Raw genomic sequence first — 27,711 nt, forward strand, 5'->3', positions numbered from 1 at the left:
TTACACAGACGCAAAGTGTCAGACACAAGCACCCCATGGACAATGCAAGCAGCAACGCAACGCTTAGTCATGTAAAGTCCTTTAAAATAAAAATTCAAAATATATCCGCAACATGAAAACAGGTTGGCTCGGCGGCCAAATTATGAAACTGATAAACAATGGAAACCATGGCTCGGCGGCCAAATTAAAAACCATCAGAACGACACCAACATGATTCGTGGCAGTTGCAATATAATATTAACAATTAGGCCTATTTAGAAGAAAAAAGTAATTAATGGTCTCACACTTACATCTGATGAATCCTTTCAATGCTACAGCAGGAGACGACAGGGGCTTTTGTTGAACTCTCTTATCACGTCATCATGGTCCAATGATTCAGTCAGTTTTCTTTCAAGGGAAAGCACGGAGAGTGCATTCGGTCTGTGAGTCAACATGGATGTTCTGGTGGACGTTTTTATCCATTTAACAATAGAAAACAGACGTTCGACAGTGCATGTTGTTATTGACATTGTGATGAGGGCCCGCAGAAGACTATTTATTTGAGGAAAAATGTGCTCCCTCGTTTATCGCGGGAGTTACGTTCAAAAATAACCCGCGATAAATGAAATCCGGCGAAGTAGTCAGCGCTATTTTTTACAATTATTATAGATGTTTTAAGCCGCAGAAAGCGCATCGGAGGCAGTGAGAGCAATCGCGGTGATGCCAACCAGTGCCGCGAACGGCCCGCCTGATAACGACGCAGAACACAATGCGCCGTTTAAAAAAAAAAGCATGCAAAATTGCACTAAAACAATCCGCGAAACTTCGAGGCCACGAAAGGTGAACTGCGTTATAGCGAGGGACCACTGTACTCTGAAAATCAATCAATCAATCAATCAATTTTTTTTATATAGCGCCAAATCACAACAAACAGTTGCCCCAAGGCGCTTTATATTGTAAGGCAAGGCCATACAATAATTATGTAAAACCCCAACGGTCAAAACGACCCCCTGTGAGCAAGCACTTGGCTACAGTGGGAAGGAAAAACTCCCTTTTAACAGGAAGAAACCTCCAGCAGAACCAGGCTCAGGGAGGGGCAGTCTTCTGCTGGGACTGGTTGGGGCTGAGGGAGAGAACCAGGAAAAAGACATGCTGTGGAGGGGAGCAGAGATCGATCACTAATGATTAAATGCAGAGTGGTGCATACAGAGCAAAAAGAGAAAGAAACAGTGCATCATGGGAAAATGAATTAATAAAAATCACAGAAGATGAATCTGATTTTTTTTTGACAAAATTTATTAATTGTTGCTCAGTGCTAATGCAATACCATATCATAGGAATACAATGAGGCAACAGGAGACTGTCGAGTGTTGACTCAGCCTTCTCATTGGATGGGACGAGCCTGGCTGACAAGTGGGCGGGCCCGGGCCCATCCAGGCCCACCCTTGGCTACGTGTAAGCCACCAAGACAAAAAATAGAAATAAATAATAATAATAATGTTAAATGACTGTTTAACATTATTTCTGACATGCACCACACCACGCAGTAGAGAACAGAGCGCACTTCCACAGAGGCAGAAAACAGCAGCTATGGCTACATACGCGGCAGTAATGCAACTGTAAAACCCTCGTGATACTGTCCACTGTTTTCCAAGAGCAACAATGTGTTCTGCACAGTCGGCAGGAGTGAACTGAAAAAGAGTTGAATTAGTTTTAAATAGCAGCAAGAGCTACACACAACTGAGCGCACACATTAAAAAGCAAACACATGCAGCTGCAAGCAAATCTACAAACACAGAAAAAGGCTGAGTATGCGCACATTTCAGGTGTACTTAAATGACACACACGCCGCAAAATGCAGCTCTACGTTTACCCCAGTGTGAAAGGGGCTTTTTCCACGCCTGTTGGCAAAATTTAAATACCCTGCGGTGACCTTTGCCCTGGATGTGCCTGCTCAGTGTGTGATGCACGTGCCTGTGAGAGTACTCACACGTCTCCTTCGGGTGCGTAGGTCGAACCTGTGATGGTAAACTCTGCCAGAGAACAGCTGTCGCCTTCGGCATTCCCAATGATGAACATCTGGAGAGCAGAAGAGCAGGTGGGTCAAACACAAAGCAGACGGTGTCTGAATCACTCAAACACCAGGTGGCAGCACAACCCCCCCCCAGCGCGCACACACAGATTTTTGCAAATTTATTTAAAAAAACAAAAAACTAAGAAACCATATGTACATAAGTATTCACAGCCTTTGCTGTGAAGCTCAAAATTGAGCTCAGGTGCATCCTGTTTCCACTGATCATCCTTGAAATGTTTCTACAGCTTAATTGGAGTCCACCTGGGGTAAATTGGATTGATTGGACATGATTTGGAAAGACACACACCTGTCTACATATAAGGTCCCACAGTGGACAGTCAGAGCACAAACCAAACACTGAGCAAAGGGTGTGAATAAGTAAATGTGATTTCTTATTTTTTTTTTTTTAAATAAATTTGCTTTAAAAAATAATTTTAAAAAAATCATCTCATTATGTGGTGGTGTGAGTACAATTTTGAGGGGAAAAAAATCATTTACTCCATTTTGGAATAAGGCTGTAAGATAAAATGTGGAAAAGTGACGCACTCTGAATACTTTGTGGATGCACTGTATGCCTTCACGGAGACGCTAATTGAAACCTGCCAACAACCATCATTTTTCTGTCGTAACTGTGATTAAAAGACAAGCCTGGATAAGTGGGGATATGCTCTGGAGAGCAGAGGAATGAAAGTCAGCAGGAGCGAGATGAACTGCATGTGTGTGAATAAGAAGGAGCATGGTGTAGGAGTCAATGTCAACGTCAAATTTATTTATATAGCACATTTAATACAGAAAAACTGCCCAAAGTGCTGGACACACCCAAAAAAAAAATAAAAATAAAAATAAATAAATATATATATATATATATATATATATATATATATATATATATATATATATATATATATATATATATATATATAAAAGCACAGCAGGAACAAAATGGCTAAAATGATAATCACAACCAAATCAGGAATCGGCTAGCTTGAGCAAACAAATGAGTTTTTAACCAAGACTTGAAGATGTTTAAAGACGGGGCCATACGGACATTCAAAGGAAGCCTGTTCCAGAGTCTCGGAGCCGCCACTGAAAATGCACGGCTCCCCTGGTTTTCAGCCGGGATCTCGGCACTTCCAGAGTCAGTTGATTGGCCGATCTCATGTTTCGACCTGGAGCATGAACCGACAGAAGCTCGGAGAGGTAAGAGGGAGCCAATCCATTTAAACATTTAAAAAACAACAGCAACAATTTGAAATGAATCCTGTAACTGACTGGAAGCCAGTGCAGAGAGGCCAGTACAGGAGTTATGTGGTCCCGCTTTCTGGTGCCTGTAAGCAACCGCGATGCGGCGTTTTGGACCAATTGCAGATGGTGAATGGACATTTGATCTAGCCCACAATACAGGGAGTTACAGTAGTCCAAACGACAGGTGACAAAAGCATGAATCACTCTCTCCATGTCAGCCCGGGGCAAATAGGATTTAACTTTACCCAAGAGACAAAGCTGAAAAAAGCTAGACTTGATTACAGAGTTAATTTGATTTTCAAATTTAAAAGAACTGTCAAAGACAACACCAATATTCCTTACAGATGGGTGGCAGTGGTTACTCTGCGAGCCCAGAGCAGTGGCATCAAATGAGTTCCCAAATACCACAATCTCAGTTTTAGAGTCATTCAGATTAAGACAGTTGTGGGTCAACCAGTCCTTCACTTCCTTCAAACAATTATTCAGAAGTTTAAAATTGTCTCTGCCCGGCTACAGCGGAAGATAAATTTGCAGATCATCTGCAAAGCAGTGAAAAGGAATATTATATTTTCTAAAAACTGACCCAAGTGGCAGCATATACAGAGAAAACAACAAAGGGCCCAAAATGGAACCCTGTGGTACTCCGCATTTTAGTGGGGCAACGTCAGACGAATAAGGGCCAAGGTGCACAGGAGTGGAGATGTAAGTAGTAGAGATAGTGAATACAAATTCAAAGGAATAAAAAAAAAAGAAAACAACAGAAGTTATGTTTCCTACTTAGTAACTCAGCACATTTAATAACAGGGTCACAGGTCAAGGCCAAAATTTGACCTTGGTGTTCATATATTTACAATGTTTATTTTGAGGAATTGGTTACATATACACACTGTTGGGAAAGTGTAGGAACACGGACCCACAACAGGGGGCGCAAATGAACGGACAATGGAGTAAGTCAAAATAACAAAGCTTTACTGTTGTGAATGTGCACAATGAATACAACCAATCACAGCAATGGACAACAGTCAATTCACAAAAGTGTCGTGTGGGCAGGCTCGAAGATAGGAGACGCCTCTCCAAGGTAAGACCGGTACCACACGGCTTCCTCCGCCACAGGACCTCGGGAATACTGGAGCCGCCAAGTCCCGAACTCCCAGGTGGCCACTGCCTCCGCGTGTCGGACCTGGTACTGCTGACGAGGAACAAAGGACAGTTAGATGGGGGCGCGTTTGCACCCAGGACTCCGAACAGCAGGGAAGTTACCTCCACCTCTCGTTGGAACAGTAATCCACAAACTAGCACAATCCAAAAAGATACACTCCGTAGCTTCGATACGTTACCTCTCTGGTAGAAACGATATCTCGGCAATGAGGTGGAGGTGCCGTCCTGCTGATATACCCCACAGATGATTGCCGTCAGCTGTCTCAGGTGATGGGTGACAGCTGTCACCGTAGCTGCTCACGTGAGGCGGCGGCGCCCTCTGGTGCCTGGAGCCCGCACTCCAGGCAGGGCGCCCTCTGGTGGTGGTGGGCCAGCAGTACCTCCTCTTCAGCGGCCCACACAACAGGACCCCCCCCCCTCAACGGGCGCCTCCTGGCGCCCGACCGGGCTTGTCCGGGTGGCGACGGTAGAAGTCGGCCAGGAGGGCCGGGTCCAGGATGAAGCTCTTCTTCACCCAGGAGCGTTCTTCGGGACCGTACCCCTCCCAGTCCACCAGATATTGAAAGCCCCGGCCCATCCGTCGGACGTCCAACAACCGGCGCACTGTCCAAGCCGGCTCGCCATCGATGATCCGGGCAGGAGGTGGTGCCGGACCGGGTGTACAGAGGGGCTAGGTGTGATGGGGCTTGAGCTTTGACACATGAAATACTGGATGGATCCGCAGTGAGGCTGGAAGCCGAAGCCTCACTGCGGCGGGATTGATGACCTTGAGGATTGTAAACGGTCCTATGTATCTGTCCTGCAGTTTTGGGGAGGCCACTTGTAGCGGGATGTCCTTTGTGGACAACCACACTTCCTGCCCGGGGCGATACGTAGGGGCCGGGGTCCGCCGCCGGTCTGCATGGGTCTTCGCCCTCATCCGGGCCTTCAACAAAGCAGAACGGGCGGCACGCCACACCCGACGGCACTTCCGCAGGTGGGCCTGGACCGAGGGCACACCGACCTCTCCCTCAACCACCGGGAACAATGGGGGCTGATACCCCAAACACACCTCAAAGGGGGAGAGGCCGGTGGCTGATGACACTTGACTGTTGTGGGCGTACTCGATCCAGGCCAGATGAGTACTCCAGGCCGCCGGGTGCGCGGCTGTCACACAACGCAGTGTTTGCTCCATTTCTTGATTGGCCAGCTCTGCTTGCCCGTTGGTCTGAGGGTGATACCCGGACGAGAGACTGACCGTGGCCCCCAGTTCCCGGCAAAAGCTCCTCCAGACATGCGAGGAGAACTGGGGACCGCGATCGGAGACAATGTCTGATGGTATCCCATGCAGGCGGACGACATGGTGGACCAGGAGGTCCGCTGTCTCCTGGGCCGTTGGGAGCTTCGGGAGGGCCACGAAGTGGGCCGCCTTGGAGAATCGGTCCACTATCGTGAGGATCACGGTGTTTCCCTGGGACGGCGGGAGGCCCGTGACAAAATCCAGGCCGATGTGGGACCAGGGGCGATGAGGCACGGGCAGCGGCTGTAGCAGTCCCGGAGCCTTGCGATGGTCGGCCTTGCCCCTGGCGCAGGTGGTACAGGCCTGGATATAGTCCCAGACGTCGGCCTCCAGGGACGCCCACCAGAAGCGCTGCCGGACAACTGCCACGGTTCTTCGCACCCCTGGATGACAGGAGAGCTTAGAGCCGTGACAGAAGTCCAGGACTGCAGCCCTTGCCTCTGGTGGGACGTAAAGTCTGTTCTTTGGTCCAGTCCCGGGGTCCGGGCTTCGTGCCAGGGCCTCCCGGACGGTTCTCTCTACGTCCCAGGTGAGGGTGGCCACGATAGTGGACTCCGGGATGATGGGTTCCGGTGGATCCGACAACTCCGCTTTGACCTCGTCTTCGTGTACCCGGGACAAGGCATCCGATTTCTGGTTCTTGGTCCCGGGCCGGTAGGTGATGCGGAAGTCAAAACGGCCGAAGAACAGTGACCAGCGGGCTTGCCTGGGATTCAGCCGCTTGGCGGTCCTGATATACTCCAGGTTCTGGTGGTCAGTGAAAACCGTGAATGGCACGGACGTTCCCTCCAACAGGTGTCTCCACTCTTCAAGAGCCTCTTTCACCGCAAGGAGTTCTCGGTTGCCGACGTCATAGTTCCGTTCAGCCGGGGTCAACCTGCGGGAAAAATAGGCACACGGATGAAGGACCTTATCGGTCTTCCCACTCTGGGACAGCACAGCTCCTATCCCTGAGTCCGAGGCATCCACTTCAACCACTAACTGGCGACTAGGATCGGGCTGCACCAGAACGGGTGCAGACGAGAAGCACCGTTTCAACTCCTTGAATGCGGCCTCGCAACGATCCGACCAGGTGAAGGGGACTTTTGGTGAGGTCAGGGCTGTCAGGGGGCTAACAACCTGACTGTAGCCCTTAATGAACCTCCTGTAGAAATTCGCAAAGCCGAGGAACTGTTGCAGCTTCCTACGGCTTGTGGGTTGGGGCCAGTCTCTCACCGCTGCAACCTTGGCCGGATCAGGTGCGACGGAGTTGGGGGAGATGATGAACCCCAGGAAGGACAAAGAGGTGCGGTGAAACTCACACTTCTCGCCCTTAACAAACAGCCGGTTCTCCAATAACCGCTGCAGGACCTGACGTACATGCCGGACATGAGTCTCAGGATCCGGAGAAAAGATGAGTATATCGTCTAGATATACGAAGACGAACCGGTGCAGGAAGTCCCGCAATACGTCGTTAACCAAGGCTTGGAACGTCGCGGGGGCGTTTGTGAGGCCGAACGGCATGACCAGGTACTCAAAGTGACCTAAGGGGGTGTTGAATGCCGTCTTCCACTCGTCTCCCTTCCGGATCCGAACCAGATGATACGCGTTTCTAAGATCAAGCTTGGTAAAAATCTTGGCTCCATGCAGGGGCGTGAACACCGAATCCAACAGGGGTAACGGGTATCGGTTGCGAACCGTGATTTTGTTCAGCCCCCTATAATCGATGCATGGACGAAGTCCGCCATCTTTTTTACCCACGAAAAAGAAACCTGCGCCCATCGGGGAGGTGGAATTTCGGATCAACCCGGCAGCTAACGAGTCCCGGATGTAGGTCTCCATTGATTCGCGCTCAGGCCGTGAGAGGTTGTACAGTCTACTGGACGGGAACCCACTGCCTGGAAGCAAATCGATGGCACAATCGTACGGACGGTGGGGGGGGAGTGTGAGCGCCAGATCCTTGCTGAACACGTTGACAAGGTCGTGGTACTCCACCGGCACCGTCCCCAGATTGGGCAGGACTCTGACCTCCTCCTTAGCTTGGGAGCCGGGAGGAACCGAGGAACCTAGACACACCCGATGGCAGGTCTCGCTCCACTGAACCACTACCCCGGACGGCCAATCAATCTGGGGATTGTGCTTCAACATCCAGGGAAAGCCTAAAACCACACGGGAAGTGGCCTGAGTCACAAAAAACTCGATCACCTCCCGGTGGTTTCCTGACACCACCAGCGTTACAGGTGGTGTCTTATGTGTGATCGGAGGGAGCAGGGAGCCATCTAGCGCTCGAACCTGCACAGGCGAGGTAAGCGCCACCAGAGGGAGCCCTATCTCCCTGGCCCATCTGCAGTCCAACAGATTCCCCTCAGAGCCCGTGTCCACCAGTGCTGGGGCCTTCAGGGTTAAATCCTCATACAGGATCGTGACTGGGAGTCGTGTAGCAATGTGGGTGTGTCCCACGTGAATGTCTCGGCCCACCCCTAGCCCAGTCTCTAGGGGCGGGCGTTGGTGTTGTAACCGCTCGGGGCAGTCTCTCACATGGTGCTCTAGTGCACCACAAACAAAACAAGCTCCATGGGCCCGTCTCCTCTGTGCAGCTGGTGCCCTAAATGTTGCCCTACTCGTGTCCATAGCTTCGTCAGTAGGGGGAGCTGTGGCCCCACGGAGCGCAGGGGCCGTGGAGCGTGGGGAAGGCGGAGCGCGGTCGGAACCGGAAGGGAGAGGGACGGCGCGTGCCCGGCCACGCCCTTCGTCTCGTTCCCGCCGACGTTCTTCTAACCGGTTGTCCAACCGTATGACAAGATCGATAAGCCCGTCTAAATCCCGCGGTTCGTCCTTAGCCACCAGGTGCTCCTTGAGAACCAAAGACAGTCCGTTTACAAAGGCGGCGCGGAGGGCAGCGTTATTCCAGCCGGATCTCGCAGCCGCGATGCGGAAGCGCCCCTGTCTCATTGACAGTAGCACGGTTGAAGCGGTTTCTCCTCTATTAGGGTGATCAAACACGGTTCTGAGCCCCCTCACAAACCCATCGTATGTCAGAAGGAGCCGTGAATTCTGCTCCCAGAGCGCTGTAGCCCAAGCGCGTGCCTCACTGCGAAGCAGGTTTATGACATAAGCTACTTTACTAGCATCGGTCGCGTACATAACGGGACGCTGTGCGAAGACGAGCGAACACTGCATCAGAAAATCCACGCACGTCTCCACACAGCCTCCGTACGGCTCTGGAGGGCTTATGTATGCTTCCGGGGAAGGAGGGAGAGGTCGTTGAACAGCCAGTGGAACGTCAACGTTACGCACAGGATCTACGGGAGGGAGAGCCGCAGCGGCGCCCGGAGGGCGCGCTTCCATCTGCGCGGCGAGAGCCTCCACCCTGCGGTTCAGGAGGACGTTCTGCTCGGTCATGAAATCCAACCGAGTCGTGAAAGCGGTGAGGATCCGCTGCAACTCACCGATTACCCCTCCCGCGGACGCCTGCGCGTCCTGTTCTTCCATTGGCCGTTCAACAGCCGGTTGACGCCCCTCGGGATCCATGACGCTGGCCGAGATATCCTGTTGGGAAAGTGTAGGAACACGGACCCACAACAGGGGGCGCAAATGAACGGACAATGGAGTAAGTCAAAATAACAAAGCTTTACTGTTGTGAATGTGCACAACGAATACAACCAATCACAGCAATGGACAACAGTCAATTCACAAAAGTGTCGTGTGGGCAGGCTCGAAGATAGGAGACGCCTCTCCAAGGTAAGACCGGTACCACACGGCTTCCTCCGCCACAGGACCCCGGGAATACTGGAGCCGCCAAGTCCCGAACTCCCAGGTGGCCACTGCCTCCGCGTGTCGGACCTGGTACTGCTGGCGAGGAACAAAGGACAGTTAGATGGGGGCGCGTTTGCACCCAGGACTCCGAACAGCAGGGAAGTTACCTCCACCTCTCGTTGGAACAGTAATCCACAAACTAGCACAATCCAAAAAGATACACTCCGTAGCTTCGATACGTTACCTCTCTGGTAGAAACGATATCTCGGCAATGAGATGGAGGTGCCGTCCTGCTGATATACCCCACAGATGATTGCCGTCAGCTGTCTCAGGTGATGGGTGACAGCTGTCACCGTAGCTGCTCACGTGAGGCGGCGGCGCCCTCTGGTGCCTGGAGCCCGCACTCCAGGCAGGGCGCCCTCTGGTGGTGGTGGGCCAGCAGTACCTCCTCTTCAGCGGCCCACACAACACACACAGTTACTATTAAACACTAATATGAGGAAATATATCAACTTTCTACTGGTCACATGACTATGAGTGACCAAACTGAAAGGTCAACATGACTGCAAAAAGTCTGTTCTGGTTTTAAAACTTTTAAAGACAGACTCAAAATAATTAAAGTTATGATTATAAGAGAAACAAATCTCATGCTTTTATCATTTTTAAGGATCTGCGGCTCCTTTGATTCATCTGTAAGAAGAATTTACTGCTGCATGGTAATTTGATAGCAAGCTCCGCCCACTGGAGTCTTGCAGGTTGAAGGAAAATGGTGACAAAATGTTTTGCGCCATTTTAAAAACCAAAACAGCATTTTGGAGTAATCCAGGCATATGCAGTTTGACACCAAAAGGGCTGCATGTTGTATTTTATAGACGGACACAAAGCAAGCCGGTTATGCAGGTTGGAGCAGCAGCCTGGAGGCATGGAGCAATCTGTTTGCAGATGATATTAGCATTTTCTGTTGTCAGCACCTCTAAGTGCCATCAACTTATTCAAACAACAAACAACACAGAGTGGGAAGAGTGTTTGTGCGAGACTCACTCTGCACACAGACATCTGGTTGGTGGTCAGGGTTCCTGTCTTGTCAGAGCAGATGACAGACGTGCACCCCAGAGTCTCCACGGAGGGCAGACTGCGGACGATGGCATTTTTTTTGGCCATACGGCGAGTTCCCAAGGCCAGACAGGTGGTGATAACTGCAGGAAGACCCTCAGGGATGGCAGCCACAGCCAACGCCACCGCGATCTTGAAGTAGTAGACGGCCCCTCGGATCCAGGAGCCTCCGTGGACGGGGTCGTTGAAGTGTCCGATGTTGATGATCCACACGGCGATGCAGATGAGCGAGATGACCTTGGAGAGCTGCTGCCCAAACTCATCCAGCTTCTGCTGCAGCGGCGTCTTGTCCTGCTCAGTGGCCACCATTTCATCGCGGATCTTACCGATCTCCGTGTTCACACCGGTGGCAACGACCACGCCCACAGCCTTCCCGGTGGCGACATTTGTGCCCTGAGACACAGCACGGAAATAAACAAATCTAAGTCTTGAATGAGAAAACTGCACGCAGTAACCAACAGGAAGTGTGACGGTGTTTACAGCTTACCGAGAAGAGCATGTTCTTCTTGTCCTGATTGACAGCCCGCGGGTCTGGCACCGGGTCGGTGTGTTTGATGACAGACACAGATTCACCTAAAACGCAGCAGTCAAATTTAAACTCTTTTACATCATGAATAAAATGACTTTGTCTACTTTAAAGCAGCTTAACACAATCTGACCTAAACAACATCTCTTATTTTGAAAAGGCTGGAAACTGATGGGGAACGAATTGTATCTAAGTTTGAAATCATTTAGTTTTAAATGGTTGTAAACAGTTCAACACTCAAATTAGCAGGCATAAATGATTTTAAAGCCAAATGAACTACCGTACTTTTAAACAGCCTGAAAATGCTTTAACCTGACTTAGCTTTGCATTTGAATTCTTCGATTTATTTATTTATTTATTTTTGATAATTTTAACTAGATTAACTAGAATTTCAACTAGATTTTGAATGAATAAATTGGATAATTACAAATGCAACACGGCTACAAAAGTTAAACTTTGAATTTACATAACCAGTTTTCTTAACCACTTACAATTATCAGTACATGCATTTTTATTTCATTAATTAAAATTGCAATATCATGACAGGCCTGTTGACAAATTTCCACTAAACTTGTTTTATGGATGACAGTGGACACCAGAATTGCCCTTAAAGGGTTTGTTTTCACAAAGGTCAAGGTCACTGGAGTCAAAGGTCAAAATTTTGATGTTCATTCTGATGTTCATCAAACTTGGCACACAGATGTCATGGGTTGCAGTTTTCTTTGTGCTTGTGTTTTTTTAATATGCACAGTAGCACATTTTTTAATCTGCAAGATCTGATGGCGCAAATAAATACTTTAGCAGTAATAATAAAACTAGCTGTAATTTTGAGACATACCACAGAAATAAAGTACTTAGCCACTTGACCTTTGACACTGGGTGACCTTGAAAGGTCAAATTCCAACAGTTTTAAGACAATATGGATTAAATAAGGTGGAAGGTTTGCAGACGCATCTTACCGGTCAGGATGGACTGATCTATCCTCAGGGTTGTTGACTTGATTGAACAGATACGAATGTCTGCAGGCACCTTGTCCCCAACTGTAAATGACACAGACAAATAAATAACAACAAACAAACAAGACAGCCACACTGTGTCTGCAAGCACATTCTGCTATTAATGACAACACCACAAAAATCAAGAAAAATAATGTCATTAACAAGAGCACCGCGCTCGTAGAGTGCAAACCTCTGCCAACACTAGTTTCAAATTAGAATTTTCAAATTCAATTATTCAAGGTCAAAGTCCTGTTAGAAGTGACTTATAACATAATACAAAATATAGCTCAAAAGGGCTTTTCAATGTTAAAAAGAATCAAATATTAGAGAAATCCGCAATATTGATCAAATGTGGATCAAACTTAATCTGTTCATTGAGAGTGCCAGTTTGCACCTCCTCATTGTGACAAATGAGAGTGATTGAGGCACTTTTGATTGAGATATAATGCAAAATGTACACCAAATGGGCTTTTCAATATTAAATTCAAATGTCCATAAAATCCACAATCTGGATCAGATCCAGATCAAACTTTGTCAGGTGATAGTGAGTGTCAGTCTGCACCTCACTTTCAAATATGAGAGTGATTGGGGTACACTTGATTAAGATATAATGTAAAATATACATTCAATGGGGTTTTCAATGTTAAATTTAAATGGTCACAAAATCTGTAATCTAGATCAGATTCGGATCAAACTTTGTCAGTCAATAAAGGATACCATCCTACACATTTACAAATTTTTGAAAAATTGTTCAATATTAAAGGATAGGGATTTTTCCAGTTTTCCAAGATTTTCCTGACTTTGCCTTTTGACTTCTGGCCAGTACAAATTCAGCAAAAATTTCATAATGATAGATAAAAAATTGTGACCTGGAGGCTGTTTTTCAATTTAAATTTATTTTCTTTTTTATAGCGCCAAATCACAACAGAGTTGCCTCAAGGTGCTTCACACAAGTAAGGTCTAACCTTACTAACCCCCAGAGCAACAGTGGTAAGGAAAAACTCCCTCTGAGGAAGAAACCTCAAGCAGACCAGACTCAAAGGGTGATTACAGAACCATTCACAGAAACAATTCACAAAACGAATATACAGGAAATGCTGTTGGTGCACAGGACAGGAGGGTCTCCAGCACAAATACAACTCCCATCTCTGGATGGAGCTGCACCTTAAAATGAGAGAAAAACAGAATCAGGCATCAGAAAGACAAGAAATACAGTATAATTTGCCAGAAAAACAGAAGAAATATTAAGGTGATGGCCGGACACTAGCTCTGAGCTTCACTAAAAGACCCAGAATTTAGGTAAAGTTGAGGCTGCGGCACGCTTTGTTTACTAATAAAATGAATTAAAAGAGTAAAAAGCGTAAAACAAAAACTATACCAGTCTGCTAGCCATACGAAAGGGAATATAAGTGCGTCTTAAGTCTGGACTTTAAAGTCTCCACAGAATCTGACTGTTTTATTGATGCAATGAGATCATTCCACAGAACAGGGGCATGATAAGAGAAAGCTCTATGACCTGCAGACTTCTTATTCACCCTAGGGACACAAAGTAGTCCTGCACCCTGAGAACGTAAAGCCCGGGCCGGTACGTAGGGTTTAATTAGGTCAGCTAGGTAGGGAGGTGCCAGTCCGTGAATAATTTTATAGACTAGTAACAGAACCTTAAAATCTGATCTCACAGGGACAGGAAGCCAGTGAAGAGATGCCAAAATGGGTGTAATGTGTTCAAACTTTCTGCTTCGTGTCAAAAGTCTGGCTGCAGCATTTTGAACCAATTGCAGAGCCCTAATGCTGGACTGCGGTAAACCAGAAAATAGAACATTGCATGGCTGTTCACAAACAATCAATCAGACAGTGGCGATAACATTACCTCATCCAACTTCGTTGGTGGAGGTAATAACCATTTAAGTTATTCAGCTACAGGACAAAGTTATTTCTCCAAGTAATGTGGATTTGTGTCAGGAAGGGCATCCGGCGTAAAACTTGTGCCAATTCAATATGCAGATCCACCTTGGATCTGCTGTGGTGATCCCGAGTGAAAACAAGGGAAAAGTTGAAGGGACTTACTTTAGCTAGAGAAAAAGTTAAAGGTGGTGAGATGGCCAAGTGTTCAGTCCAGGTGCTTCCACAACAGAAGGTTGCTGGTTCAAGGCCACCTATGTTCATTCTCCATGTAATGTGAAGGAGCATCAGGAGTTTGACCCCCTCACTATATTTCTGATCTCTTATCTCCCCATGTGCTGTCTCAGCCCCTATGCTGCTAAGTCCATCTTGCCATTTAAGTTTCTTCTTAAAATAAGACTTCCTAGCCTTCCTGTGATCACCTGTCATCCCAACACTGGAAGAAAGAACTTGTTGTTCCTCTCTGGAAAGGAAAGGGTGATCACCTGGACTGCAACAACTTCAGTAGTACCCCACTGCTCTCTGTGTTTGGTGTAATTCAGTGCCAGCTGCGTGCTGCTCAGCAACCAGAGTAGTCCAACTTCTAATTTCATGTCCAACAAGTCAATTATCGACTGCAACCCACACTGCGAGTACTCACTGAATGCAAGCCCAACTATCAGCAATGCTTCTATGTAGCTTATATTGACTTTTGCAAAGATCAATCTATCTTTGTTAGTTGGTTATGTACCACAGGCCTTTAAGGTGGCAGTAATTAAACCATTACTTAAAAAGCCATCACTTGACCCAGCTATCTTAGCTAATTATAGGCCAATCTCCAACCTTCCTTTTCTCTCAAAGATTCTTGAGAGGGTAGTTGTAAAACAGCTAACTGATCACCTGCAGAGGAATGGTCTATTTGAAGAGTTTCAGTCAGGTTTTAGAATTCATCATAGTACAGAAACAGCATTAGTGAAGGTTACAAATGATCTTCTTATGGCTTCGGACAGTGGACTTATCTCTGTGCTTGTTCTGTTGGACCTCAGTGCTGCTTTTGATACTGTTGACCATAAAATTTTATTACAGAGATTAGAGCATGTCATAGGTATTAAAGGCATTGCGCTGCGGTGGTTTGAATCATATTTGTCTAATAGATTACAGTTTGTTCATGTAAATGGGGAGTCTTCTTCACGGACTGGAGTTAATTGTGGAGTTCCACAAGGTTCTGTGCTAGGACCAATTTTATTCACTTTATACATGCTTCCCTTGGGCAGTATTATTAGACGGTATTGCTTAAATTTTCATTGTTACGCAGATGATACCCAGCTTTATCTATCCATGAAGCCAGAGGATACACACCAATTAGCTAAACTGCAGGATTGTCTTACAGACATAAAGACATGGATGACCTCTAATTTCCTGCTTTTAAACTCAGATAAAACTGAAGTTATTGTACTTGGCCCCACAAATCTTAGAAGCATGGTGTCTAACCAGATCGTTACTCTGGATGGCATTTCCCTGATCTCTAGTAATACTGTGAGAAATCTTGGAGTTATTTTTGATCAGGATATGTCATTCAAAGCGCATATTAAACAAATATGTAGGACTGCCTTTTTGCATTTACGCAATATCTCTAAAATCAGAAAGGTCTTGTCTCAGAGTGATGCTGAAAAACTAATTCATGCATTTATTTCCTCTAGGCTGGACTATTGTAATTCATTATTATCAGGTTGTCCTAAAAGTTCCCTAAAAAGCCTTCAGTTGGTTCAGAATGCTGCAGCTAGAGTACTGACGGGGACTAGCAGGAGAGAGCATATCTCACCCGTGTTGGCCTCCCTTCATTGGCTTCCTGTTAATGCTAGAATAGAATTTAAAATTCTTCTTCTTACTTATAAGGTTTTGAATAATCAGGTCCCATCTTATCTTAGGGACCTCGTAGTACCATATCACCCCAATAGAGCGCTTCGCTCTCAGACTGCAGGCTTACTTGTAGTTCCTAGGGTTTGTAAGAGTAGAATGGGAGGCAGAGCCTTCAGCTTTCAGGCTCCTCTCCTGTGGAACCAGCTCCCAATTCAGATCAGGGAGACAGATACCCTCTCTACTTTTAAGATTAGGCTTAAAACTTTCCTTTTCGCTAAGGCTTATAGTTAGGGCTGGATCGGGTGACCCTGGACCATCCCTTGGTTATGTTGCTTTAGACGTAGACTGTGGGGGGGTTCCCATGATGCACTGTTTCTTTCTCTTTTTGCTCCGTATGCATCACTCTGCATTTAATCATTAGTGATCGATCTCTTTTTCCTGGTTCTTTCCCTCAGCCCCAACCAGTCTCAGCAGAAGACTGCCCCTCCCTGAGCCTGGTTCTGCTGGAGGTTTCTTCCTGTTAAAAGGGAGTTTTTCCTTCCCACTGTGGCCAAGTGCTTGCTCATAGGGGGTCGTTTTGACCGTTGGGGTTTTTCATAATTATTGTATGGCCTTGCCTTGCAATGTGGAGCGCCTTGGGGCAACTGTTTGTTGTGATTTGGCGCTATATAAGAAAAAAGTTGATTGATTGATTGATCTTGTTTCAGTTGGTCAAGCCGCTTTGCAGGACTCCCTGAGAAGTCACTGAATTCCCCAACAAGTTATTGGATATCATAGTCAGCCTTTGCACAGGAAATGTGTTCTGGCCCCTACTATGTTTAATGCTTACACAACCTGGGTTCACATACCGTCTAAGTTCTAGTGTCTTTGGTGCCTTTGTTGGTGAGGAATGGATTACTGGAATTGGACACTGTGGATGACACTGGGATTTCTGTGGAATCGCTGGATGTCCTGATTGCACCACATGAAAAGTTGACTAAGTAGTGGAATGTCTGTGTTCCAGACTACAATTCAGGTTTTTTGGTGACATCGTGGCATTAGCCATCAGAAAAGAATCTCTTTGTGGTGAAACTGTCAAACTTCAATTCATTTATGCAGTGCCAACTCACAACATGAGTCACCTCAAGGGGCTTTACAAAAGTACGGTCCATCCTTATCCAACCCTGCCAATCAATTTTTTTGATTACAGGAAGAAACCTCCAGCAGGCCAGACTCAGTGAGGTAACCATCTGCTTTTTCCAAAACTTGTGGACAGATTTATCTCAGAAGTGACACTCAGACTGAGACATTTGGGAGTCATGAGGTTGTTTAGTGATGCCGATATCTTTGCAGGAGAATGAAGGTCCAAGACTTTAGGGTCCTGGTGCTTCCTGTCTTATTGTATGGTTGTGAGACTTGGACTCAAATCAGTGACCTAAGGCTTCCACTGAATGTCTTTGGTTATAGGTCTCTCTGAGGAATCCTTGGGTACTGTTGGAAGGATTTGGGGAGGGGATGAGGCCTACTATTTGTATTGTGTGGAATGTCACCTATGACACTATGGCCAATGTGGCAAACTTTCCTGAGCAGACCACTCAGTCCTGAGGATCCTGAGTGGTCTGCCTGGTGGTTGGCCATCAGGACCCAGGATGGTTCTGAAGAGAGACGGCTGCTGCGATGCGTGGCACTCGTGCATGCTCCCAGACCTGACATGTCTGTAGATAAATAATACCGTGTTTGATTCCAGTTTCCTCCTCAGTATGTCTGTGTACAGGCTAAACAAATGTTTAATACATAAAAAGAAGTAGAAGCTCAGTGATGTTATAAATTAAAGTGAAGAAGCACGGCTCATTATGGGCTGATCATGGTGCCGCACACCACCAGAGCAGTGCCATCACTGCAGGGAAAGCAGAGAGGTGGAAGGGGGAGGGACTGAAGAAGCCATAAAATGACTATCTCAAAGGAAAAGGCCAATTTGGGTACATCAGAACTGCAGTGACCTAATTCAGCATCTTAATGGTACATAAAGGCAGCGGAAACTGGGGAAATGGCTCAAGCTGTGGCACAGTTCTGTCCATACATAGTCCTATGTATGTTATGTGTCGGACGCAGCCCGGAGAACCGACCAGCGTTTGAAGGACCCAGTATAAAATAAGCAGAGCATGGTACAAAGGATAACAGAGTTTAATAAACATAACAGTGATGTGATAATACAACAAATAAGTGCGCGGTCTGCGAGGTGGTAATTACGGTGCGCTCCCAGCTGCACAAACGGTCCAGAGCCAGAAACAGTTCGGACCCAAGGACCCCGCCGACACCCCCCAGGTGGCCGCGACAAACCGAGTCTGTGAAAGAAGAAATCATCATGTGAGTCCACACTCCACACACAGAGAGACCGCTCAAAGGTGTACAAACAGCAAACACTTCCTGGCTTAATTACTAATCAGCTTCCCTCCCTGCAGGCATGGAACAGCCAGTTCATATAACGCAACTGCAGTGGAAGCTGATTAAAACGACTAACATAACAGCTCAATACAATAAGGTGTGAGGGACACCACATTTACTGACTGTACAAATGTTAGTCACAAAACCTAACGTACCTCAGGAAGTGTGCTGACAAGCGTGAGACCTCACCCCCTCCTCTTTCACAGACCATGCATCAAACCTGGATGTTCTCTGCATCCACTGATGATGAGATGGCTCTCGAGACGACGATCTCACCCGTCTGGTCACAAGGTCGAGTCTCTGGCAAACACACACTGTGCACTCCAGACTTAAATGCCACCATGTTCCAATCCGTGTAGATGCACCACAGCTGTGAGTCCTGACGAGCTGCACGTGATCAGCCTCAGGTGATCAGGGTGAGGTCCTGATAAACTCAGCTACACAGCCACTCAGTCCCAAATGCGCACCAACTGGGAGGAAAACCAAAAGACAGAAACAGAAGACAAACAAAAGCCAGCCAGGCACGCCAGCCACAACAGCACCCCACCCTCACGGGAAGCCTCCCGGCGACCACACAAACCTGGCCCAGGAGAAACACCCCCCTCCAGGGACCATGGCTGGAAACCATATCTGCATTCATCTTCCAACAGAATCTTCATTTAACAGAACGGTTGATGTCTTCTCCTCTGGCTGCATCTTTGCCTTTGTTTCTGTCAGTCAATTAGCACAGGTGTGGCCAGGAGTTCTTGAACCTGTGCGGTCAGCCTTTGTCCAACCATGTTCACAGTCTGATTAGTCATAAAACAAAAAAGACAAACACAAACAACCAAACCACCCCCCCCTCCCCAGAGGACCGTTCCATCAAACCCCGGGAAGGGGAGAAAAGAAAAACAACCCAAACTTAAGCTTGCAAATAAAAACGCTAACACCCCCCCCCCCCCCCCCGACGACATCAATCAATCAATCAATTTTTTTTATATAGCGCCAAATCACAACAAACAGTTGCCCCAAGGCGCTTTATATTGTAAGGCAAGGCCATACAATAATTATGTAAAACCCCAACGGTCAAAACGACCCCCTGTGAGCAAGCACTTGGCTACAGTGGGAAGGAAAAACTCCCTTTTAACAGGAAGAAACCTCCAGCAGAACCAGGCTCAGGGAGGGGCAGTCTTCTGCTGGGACTGGTTGGGGCTGAGGGAGAGAACCAGGAAAAAGACATGCTGTGGAGGGGAGCAGAGATCGATCACTAATGATTAAATGCAGAGTGGTGCATACAGAGCAAAAAGAGAAAGAAACAGTGCATCATGGGAACCCCCCAGCAGTCTACGTCTATAGCAGCATAACTAAGGGATGGTTCAGGGTCACCTGATCCAGCCCTAACTATAAGCTTTAGCAAAAAGGAAAGTTTTAAGCCTAATCTTAAAAGTAGAGAGGGTGTCTGTCTCCCTGATCTGAATTGGGAGCTGGTTCCACAGGAGAGGAGCCTGAAAGCTGAAGGCTCTGCCTCCCATTCTACTCTTACAAACCCTAGGAACTACAAGTAAGCCTGCAGTCTGAGAGCGAAGCGCTCTATTGGGGTGATATGGTACTATGAGGTCCCTAAGATAAGATGGGACCTGATTATTCAAAACCTTATAAGTAAGAAGAAGAATTTTAAATTCTATTCTAGAATTAACAGGAAGCCAATGAAGAGAGGCCAATATGGGTGAGATATGCTCTCTCCTTCCAGTCCCCGTCAGTACTCTAGCTGCAGCATTTTGAATTAACTGAAGGCTTTTTAGGGAACTTTTAGGACAACCTGATAATAATGAATTACAATAGTCCAGCCTAGAGGAAATAAATGCATGAATTAGTTTTTCAGCATCACTCTGAGACAAGACCTTTCTAATTTTAGAGATATTGCGTAAATGCAAAAAAGCAGTCCTACATATTTGTTTAATATGCGCTTTGAATGACATATCCTGATCAAAAATGACTCCAAGATTTCTCACAGTATTACTAGAGGTCAGGGTAATGCCATCCAGAGTAAGGATCTGGTTAGACACCATGTTTCTAAGATTTGTGGGGCCAAGTACAATAACTTCAGTTTTATCTGAGTTTAAAAGCAGGAAATTAGAGGTCATCCATGTCTTTATGTCTGTAAGACAATCCTGCAGTTTAGCTAATTGGTGTGTGTCCTCTGGCTTCATGGATAGATAAAGCTGGGTATCATCTGCGTAACAATGAAAATTTAAGCAATACCGTCTAATAATACTGCCTAAGGGAAGCATATATAAAGTGAATAAAATTGGTCCTAGCACAGAACCTTGTGGAACTCCATAATTAACTTTAGTCTGTGAAGAAGATTCCCCATTTACATGAACAAATTGTAATCTATTAGACAAATATGATTCAAACCACCGCAGCGCAGTGCCTTTAATACCTATGGCATGCTCTAATCTCTGTAATAAAATTTTATGGTCAACAGTATCAAAAGCAGCACTGAGGTCTAACAGAACAAGCACAGAGATGAGTCCACTGTCCGAGGCCATAAGAAGATCATTTTTAACCTTCACTAATGCTGTTTCTGTACTATGATGAATTCTAAAACCTGACTGAAACTCTTCAAATAGACCATTCCTCTGCAGATGATCAGTTAGCTGTTTTAAACTACCCTTTCAAGAATTTTTGAGAGAAAAGGAAGGTTGGAGATTGGCCTATAATTAGCTAAGATAGCTGGGTCAAGTGATGGCTTTTTAAGTAATGGTTTAATTACTGCCACCTTAAAAGCCTGTGGTACATAGCCAACTAACAAAGATAGATTGATCATATTTAAGATCGAAGCATTAAATAATGGTAGGGCTTCCTTGAGCAGCCTGGTAGGAATGGGGTCTAATAAACATGTTGATGGTTTGGATGAAGTAACTAATGAAAATAACTCAGACGGAACAATCGGAGAGAAAGAGTCTAACCAAATACCGGCATCACTGAAAGCAGCCAAAGATAACGATACGTCTTTGGGATGGTTATGAGTAATTTTTTCTCTAATAGTTAAAATTTTGTTAGCAAAGAAAGTCATGAAGTCATTACTAGTTAAAGTTAATGGAATACTCAGCTCAATAGAGCTCTGACTCTTTGTCAGCTGGCTACAGTGCTGAAAAGAAACCTGGGGTTGTTCTTATTTTCTTCAATTAGTGATGAGTAGAAAGATGTCCTAGCTTTACGGAGGGCTTTTTTATAGAGCAACAGACTCTTTTTCCAGGCTAAGTGAAGATCTTCTAAATTAGTGAGACGCCATTTCCTCTCCAACTTACGGGTTATCTGCTTTAAGCTACGCGTTTGTGAGTTATACCACGGAGTCAGACACTTCTGATTTAAAGCTCTCTTTTTCAGAGGAGCTACAGCATCCAAAGTTGTCTTCAATGAGGATGTAAAACTATTGACGAGATACTCTATCTCCCTTACAGAGTTTAGGTAGCTACTCTGCACTGTGTTGTTATATGGCATTAGAGAACATAAAGAAGGAATCATATCCTTAAACCTAGTTACAGCGCTTTCTGAAAGACTTCTAGTGTAATGAAACTTATTCCCTACTGCTGGGTAGTCCATCAGAGTAAATGTAAATGTTATTAAGAAATGATCAGACAGAAGGGAGTTTTCAGGGAATACTGTTAAGTCTTCTATTTCCATACCATAAGTCAGAACAAGATCTAAGATATGATTAAAGTGGTGGGTGGACTCATTTACTTTTTGAGCAAAGCCAATAGAGTCTAATAATAGATTAAATGCAGTGTTGAGGCTGTCATTCTCAGCATCTGTGTGGATGTTAAAATCGCCCACTATAATTATCTTATCTGAGCTAAGCACTAAGTCAGACAAAAGGTCTGAAAATTCACAGAGAAACTCACAGTAACGACCAGGTGGACGATAGATAATAACAAATAAAACTGGGACATGTAGGGACCAACACCTCCCAGAGGACATCCCGCCAGCTCCAGGAGTAATAACCACAGCCGAGGTCCCTCTGGGATCCAAGGTCACCCACGGGGACTCCCAGCGCCTCCCAGAGGACCGTTCCATCAACCCCAGGAGACGCTTCCCCTCATGACCAACGGACCCAGCCCCGGCCGTCTATGGCTAGATGGACCCACAGCCCTTTCCCCCCCAGAGGACACCACAGTCACACCCTGAGGGTGGAAACTGGGAGGAAAAACAAAAGAAAATAAAAAAAAAAACATACAAACAAAACAACCCCAACCCCACCCCCTTGGCGCAGTGGAAACTGGAAGTACGTCCAGCGTCACCAACCATGACTATACCCCAGAAGTCAACCGGGAGGAGTGGAACAGCGGTTATGGCAGACGGCACAAAACGGCGCCACTCCTCCGACTTCCAAACCAGCCACCAGCTGCGGGTATATCCCACTGCCCCAAACCTCAGCCACGCCGATGGCAGATGGCTCAAAGGCGCGCTGAAGCCGGAGGTGGAACAGGGAATCAACAAACAAAAAAAAACAACAACGCCCCGAACCCCCCCCCCCCCTCCCAGGTGCAGAGGTTACCTGGGAAACGCCCAGCATAACCAAACTGCACCACTCCAGCAACGCCGACACGTACGACTCACACGGCTGGAGTCAGAGGAGAAGAGAGGGCATAACAAAAAACAAAAAAAAAAAAAAGAAAAAAAGAAAAAACAACCCAATTACCCCCCCATCACCCCCCAGGGGACCGTCCCATCAAACCCTGGGAGGTGAAACTAAAAGAAATAAAAAGAAAGACTAACAGACTAACATGAAGTTGCTTGGGTCCTTTTTAAGCTCCAAACAGACTGCAGGGTCACGACCCCAGACACTAATAGTGTAAAAAAAAAAATCCCACGCAAAAACCAACTCAAAAAACACCCACACAAAATGAACTAACACAAAACTAATAAGTGATTTATACCGTCAAGCTCAAACAAATGGCACACACCTGATCCACCTTAAGAGCTATGACGGTAATGTGACTCAGTCACCAACAGAGGGAGCCAGAGTGCTAAAGATGAAAAACCCCCTTTGGTAACTGAGAAAACAAACTCAAGCTGCTTTTCCTGTGAGCAGCTCTGTGTAACACACAACCAAAATGTGTTTCAACTAAATAACACCGGAGCTGACACAACAGACGCAGTAGTTATCTTCATCCGGGGAAACGGGGCTACAACTGTAACACGGGAAGCTCAGCGACCCGTGCCACAGAGCTCCGCCGTGCGCGTTCACCCATTACAGACACACTCTTGCAGCTCCCGTTTAAACCTCTTATCCGGTCGGAGCGTGACGCGAAGCCGTCGCCAGTCACACTCCACCACGATCCACGGATAAGGCACAAACACAGGAAACACGGCTGCAAGAGAGCACGAATCAGTATTCAGTAATGGGTTGTCAACACGCACCATCCGGCGGAGAGCACCCGCAACTGATCCGGATAACTTCTGAACGTCTGCTTGCCGCCTTCCCGGCGCGTTACCGTCTCTGCTAACCGCTGGGTCCGTGATGTTTGTCCAGAGACTACTGTTATGTGTCGGACACAGCCCGGAGAACCGACCAGCGTTTGAAGGACCCAGTATAAAATAAGCAGAGCACGGTACAAAGGATAACAGAGTTTAATAAACATAACAGTGATGTGATAATACAACAAATAAGTGCGCGGTCTGCGAGGTGGTAATTACGGTGCGCTCACAGCAGCACAAACGGTCCAGAGCCAGAAACAGTTCGGACCCAAGGACCCCGCCGACACCCCCCAGGTGGCCGCGACAAACCGAGTCTGTGAAAGAAGAAATCATCATGTGAGTCCACACTCCACACACAGAGAGACCGCTCAAAGGTGCACAAACAGCAAACACTTCCTGGCTTAATTACTAATCAGCTTCCCTCCCTGCAGGCATGGAACAGCCAGTTCACATAACTCAACTGCAGTGGAAGCTGATTAAAACGACTAACATAACAGCTCAATACAATAAGGTGTGAGGGACACCACATTTACTGACTGTACAAATGTTAGTCACAAAACCTAACGTACCTCAGGAAGTGTGCTGACGAGCGTGAGACCTCACCCCCTCCTCTTTCACAGACCATGCATCAAACCTGGACGTTCTCTGCATCCACTGATGATGAGATGGCTCTCGAGACGACGATCTCACCGTCTGGTCACAAGGTCGAGTCTCTGGCAAACACACACTGTGCACTCCAGACTTAAATGCCACCATGTTCCAATCCGTGTAGATGCACCACAGCTGTGAGTCCTGACGAGCTGCACATGATCAGCCTCAGGTGATCAGGGTGAGGTCCTGATAAACTCAGATACACAGCCACTCAGTCCCAAATGCGCACCACCTGGGAGGAAAACAAAAGACAGAAACAGAAGACAAACAAAAGCCAGCCAGGCACGCCAGCCACAACATGTAGCTACAAATGCAAACTGTCAGAGTGATTTGAATGATGCCAATCAAGAATGTGGCACACTTACAACTCAGAAATCCAAACATTCTTGTTTATTATAGAATACATGAAGGAACAAGCATTCAGAGAATTCCTAATCTCGGCTCTCACCATCTCCCAAAATGTGTTGGTGAATACTGCAGACATAGTAGCAGTGAGTGATGGAAATTACTGAGCTGATCCAGACAAATTACAATTAAAAACAACTGAGTAAAGTTGGTAAATATCTGTTTAGACTTGTACATATTCTGATAATACAGACAAGTTTACTGGTTGTTATACGCACCATGTGGGGCCCACTTTGATTGGCCTGTCATGTCGCTCAGAATACCGTTTTGAACAAAAGAGGTATTTTTATTTCTGCCCTAACAAAGGGCCTTTTAGGGCCTTTTAATGCACTTTGATGTAACATTTACATTCATTTTTGGCCTGTGGCTCTCCACACATTCATTTTTGGCCCTTCATGGAAAAAACATTTGACCACAGTAGACAGCAGTATGTAATGAGGATGATTGAAAGATTGATGAAGTTACTGATCGAAAGCACAAAATATGTTCAATCAGTCACTTGCAGGTGTGCACAATTTAAGACCAACATATACCTGTTAACTTGAACATTTACCAAATCAAAAATGAATCTCTCTTTAAGAGATTTGTCTGCTCTTTCATGGGAGGTGCAGGTGTGCAGCACAAGCCCGGATTCAGCATTGTTACAGCGTGAATATCACCCACCCACACAAATACAAATGATCTTGATTGTATTCACTTAAGTCACCCCCGTTATAAATACACTCACCAGTCACTTTATTGGGCACACCTGGCTAGTACCGGATTGGATACCCTTTTGCCTTCAGAACTGCCTTAATTCTTCAAGGTGTTGGTAAAATTCCTCAGAGAAGAGATGTTGGTCCATATGGACATGATAGCATCACTCAGTCATTATTCAACCATTCTGCCCATTTTCAGACATCATCAAGACATTTTCGTTCCACACGACTGCCGCTCTCCGGATAGCTTCTCTTTTTTCGGACCATTCTCTTTAAACCCTACAGATGATTGTGTGTGAAAATCCCAGTAGATCAACAGTTTCTGAAATACTAAGACCAGCCCGCCTGGCACCAACAACCATGCACCATCATTTAAATCCCCTTTCTTCCCCATTCTGATGCTCAGTGTGAACTTCAGCAAGTCATCTTCACCACATCTAGAAGCCTAAATACAACAAGTTGCTGCCATGTGATGAGTAGCTATTTGTGTTAACAAGCAACTGAACAGGTGTACCTAATAAGTGGCGACTCAGTGTCCATTTCTTGTATCTGGATACTGTGGCGAGCTAGGATGACCTGAATAAATTAGCATTTCATGCTGGCCAAATGGTTAGTGTGCTGCTGTCAAAGCAGAAGGTTCTCAGTTCAAGGCCACCTGTACCTGTTCTCCACAATATGTAGAACTTGTGCCAAATCAGCATGCAGATGTGCTGTGGTAACCCCAAAGGGAGAAGCTGAAAGAACTCCCTTATTATCGGTTTAAGGTGACAATCTTCAAATGCAGGTGTTGTTTTTGTTTTCATGGCATGTAAATTGACTCTGGTGTTAATATATTCTCTTCCCATTCACATAACTCAAGAGTATGTGATATAAATAAGTTTTATGCTGTATTTTGTTGCTGTCACTTCCATGGGTGTTGTCCACAGTGCTGATGCGTGGGTGCTGCTGTCAGCCCCCTGTGCGTGGCCACTGTAAAAGTAACATTTAATTGTGGTGTTTCTATGTTAAAGAAGATTATAGCATGAAGATTAAAAAAGACATACCCCAAACAGTTCACAGGGAAGGACTTAGTATCAGATTTATGCATGCCTGCCTTGATCACACAAGGATCAAGATTTCAAACACGCTAAATTACACATACAATCTCAACCCTTTAGTCCTTGATAAATTGTGTTGTGTGTGCAAACCTCACCTATTTGCATCTTCAACACCCCCAACTTTGTGCACTCGGGGGGACACACCCCAAATGACATATCCATGAAGACAACTGTGTTAATTGGACAATACATTCTACTTTACGCATTTGGAAGACACAATCTTCCGGGCACACTGTTAGGAAATCAGCATGCACATTTTTTGTGGCAGCTATGGTGTTTATGCAGGTTTTTACACAAACAGACCTTCAGTAAATGAGGCCCTTAATGTCTAAGTTATTGCAAAGAGCTGAGATGGTATCACATGAATGAAATCAGCTGAATGGTTTCTGAGATATCCATCTGGACCACACACACACACACACACACACACACACACACACACAACACACACACACACACACACACACACACACACACACACACACACACACACACCACACACAAAGTGATTACAATAATCTTGCAAACTCTTTTGGAAGCTCGCCAAACCAGCCTCCTAAATCAGGACCAAAGTCAAATCTCCACTGATGACCGATAATGAGCAAAGATTTGGACAAATGCACAGTGACACAATTCCTGTGTGAGGGGAAAGCATGTCCCGTAATCCAAAACCCACTCTGCCCTTGACAGGCAGAAGAAAATAGCAATGGCACCAACAATGCACGTAGCCAAAAATGGAAAAAGTATTTCAATACGTCTCCCAATACGCTGAACGGGTTTAAATATGGACGTGTGATGGCAGCTGTTTGCAGGAAGACAACAGCAGCTACGCTTCATCACTGAAGCACAAAGACTTAGTCCCAGAACCTTGATGTCACCTGAGAGTCTCTTTGTGTCTGAACCCTCACAAATCATCTCGTCAGCTTGTTATTGCACAGCTAAAATGTTTGTAATCTTCATACAGTTCCAGCCGGGCGTGCATGTCACCGTCTCAGTTGTTGTGTCTTGATCGTCTTGCCTGTATAGGTGACGATTTGTCACTGTGGCACATGACTCGGTGACAAGCTGGAGTGAGAGTGAGCTCATTAGAGCTAATGACAGCAGACCCATCAGCGGCACTGGAAA

The 27,711-nt window shown here is 46.2% G+C and overlaps 1 protein-coding gene across 1 annotated transcript in view; it reads right to left on the reverse strand.

Annotated features, from left to right (window-relative positions):
* LOC117511269 (sarcoplasmic/endoplasmic reticulum calcium ATPase 2-like) overlaps positions 1-27,711 on the reverse strand; it is a 141,766-nt gene that overhangs the window by 19,399 nt on the left and 94,656 nt on the right. The window contains 2 exon segments of the mRNA XM_034171277.1: positions 1,970-2,058; positions 10,512-10,976. Coding sequence (XP_034027168.1) covers positions 1,970-2,058; positions 10,512-10,976 — 554 coding nt within the window.

Source organism: Thalassophryne amazonica, chromosome 5 (genome assembly GCF_902500255.1).
Source record: "Thalassophryne amazonica chromosome 5, fThaAma1.1, whole genome shotgun sequence".
In the NCBI taxonomy this organism is placed as follows: Eukaryota; Metazoa; Chordata; class Actinopteri; order Batrachoidiformes; family Batrachoididae; genus Thalassophryne; species Thalassophryne amazonica.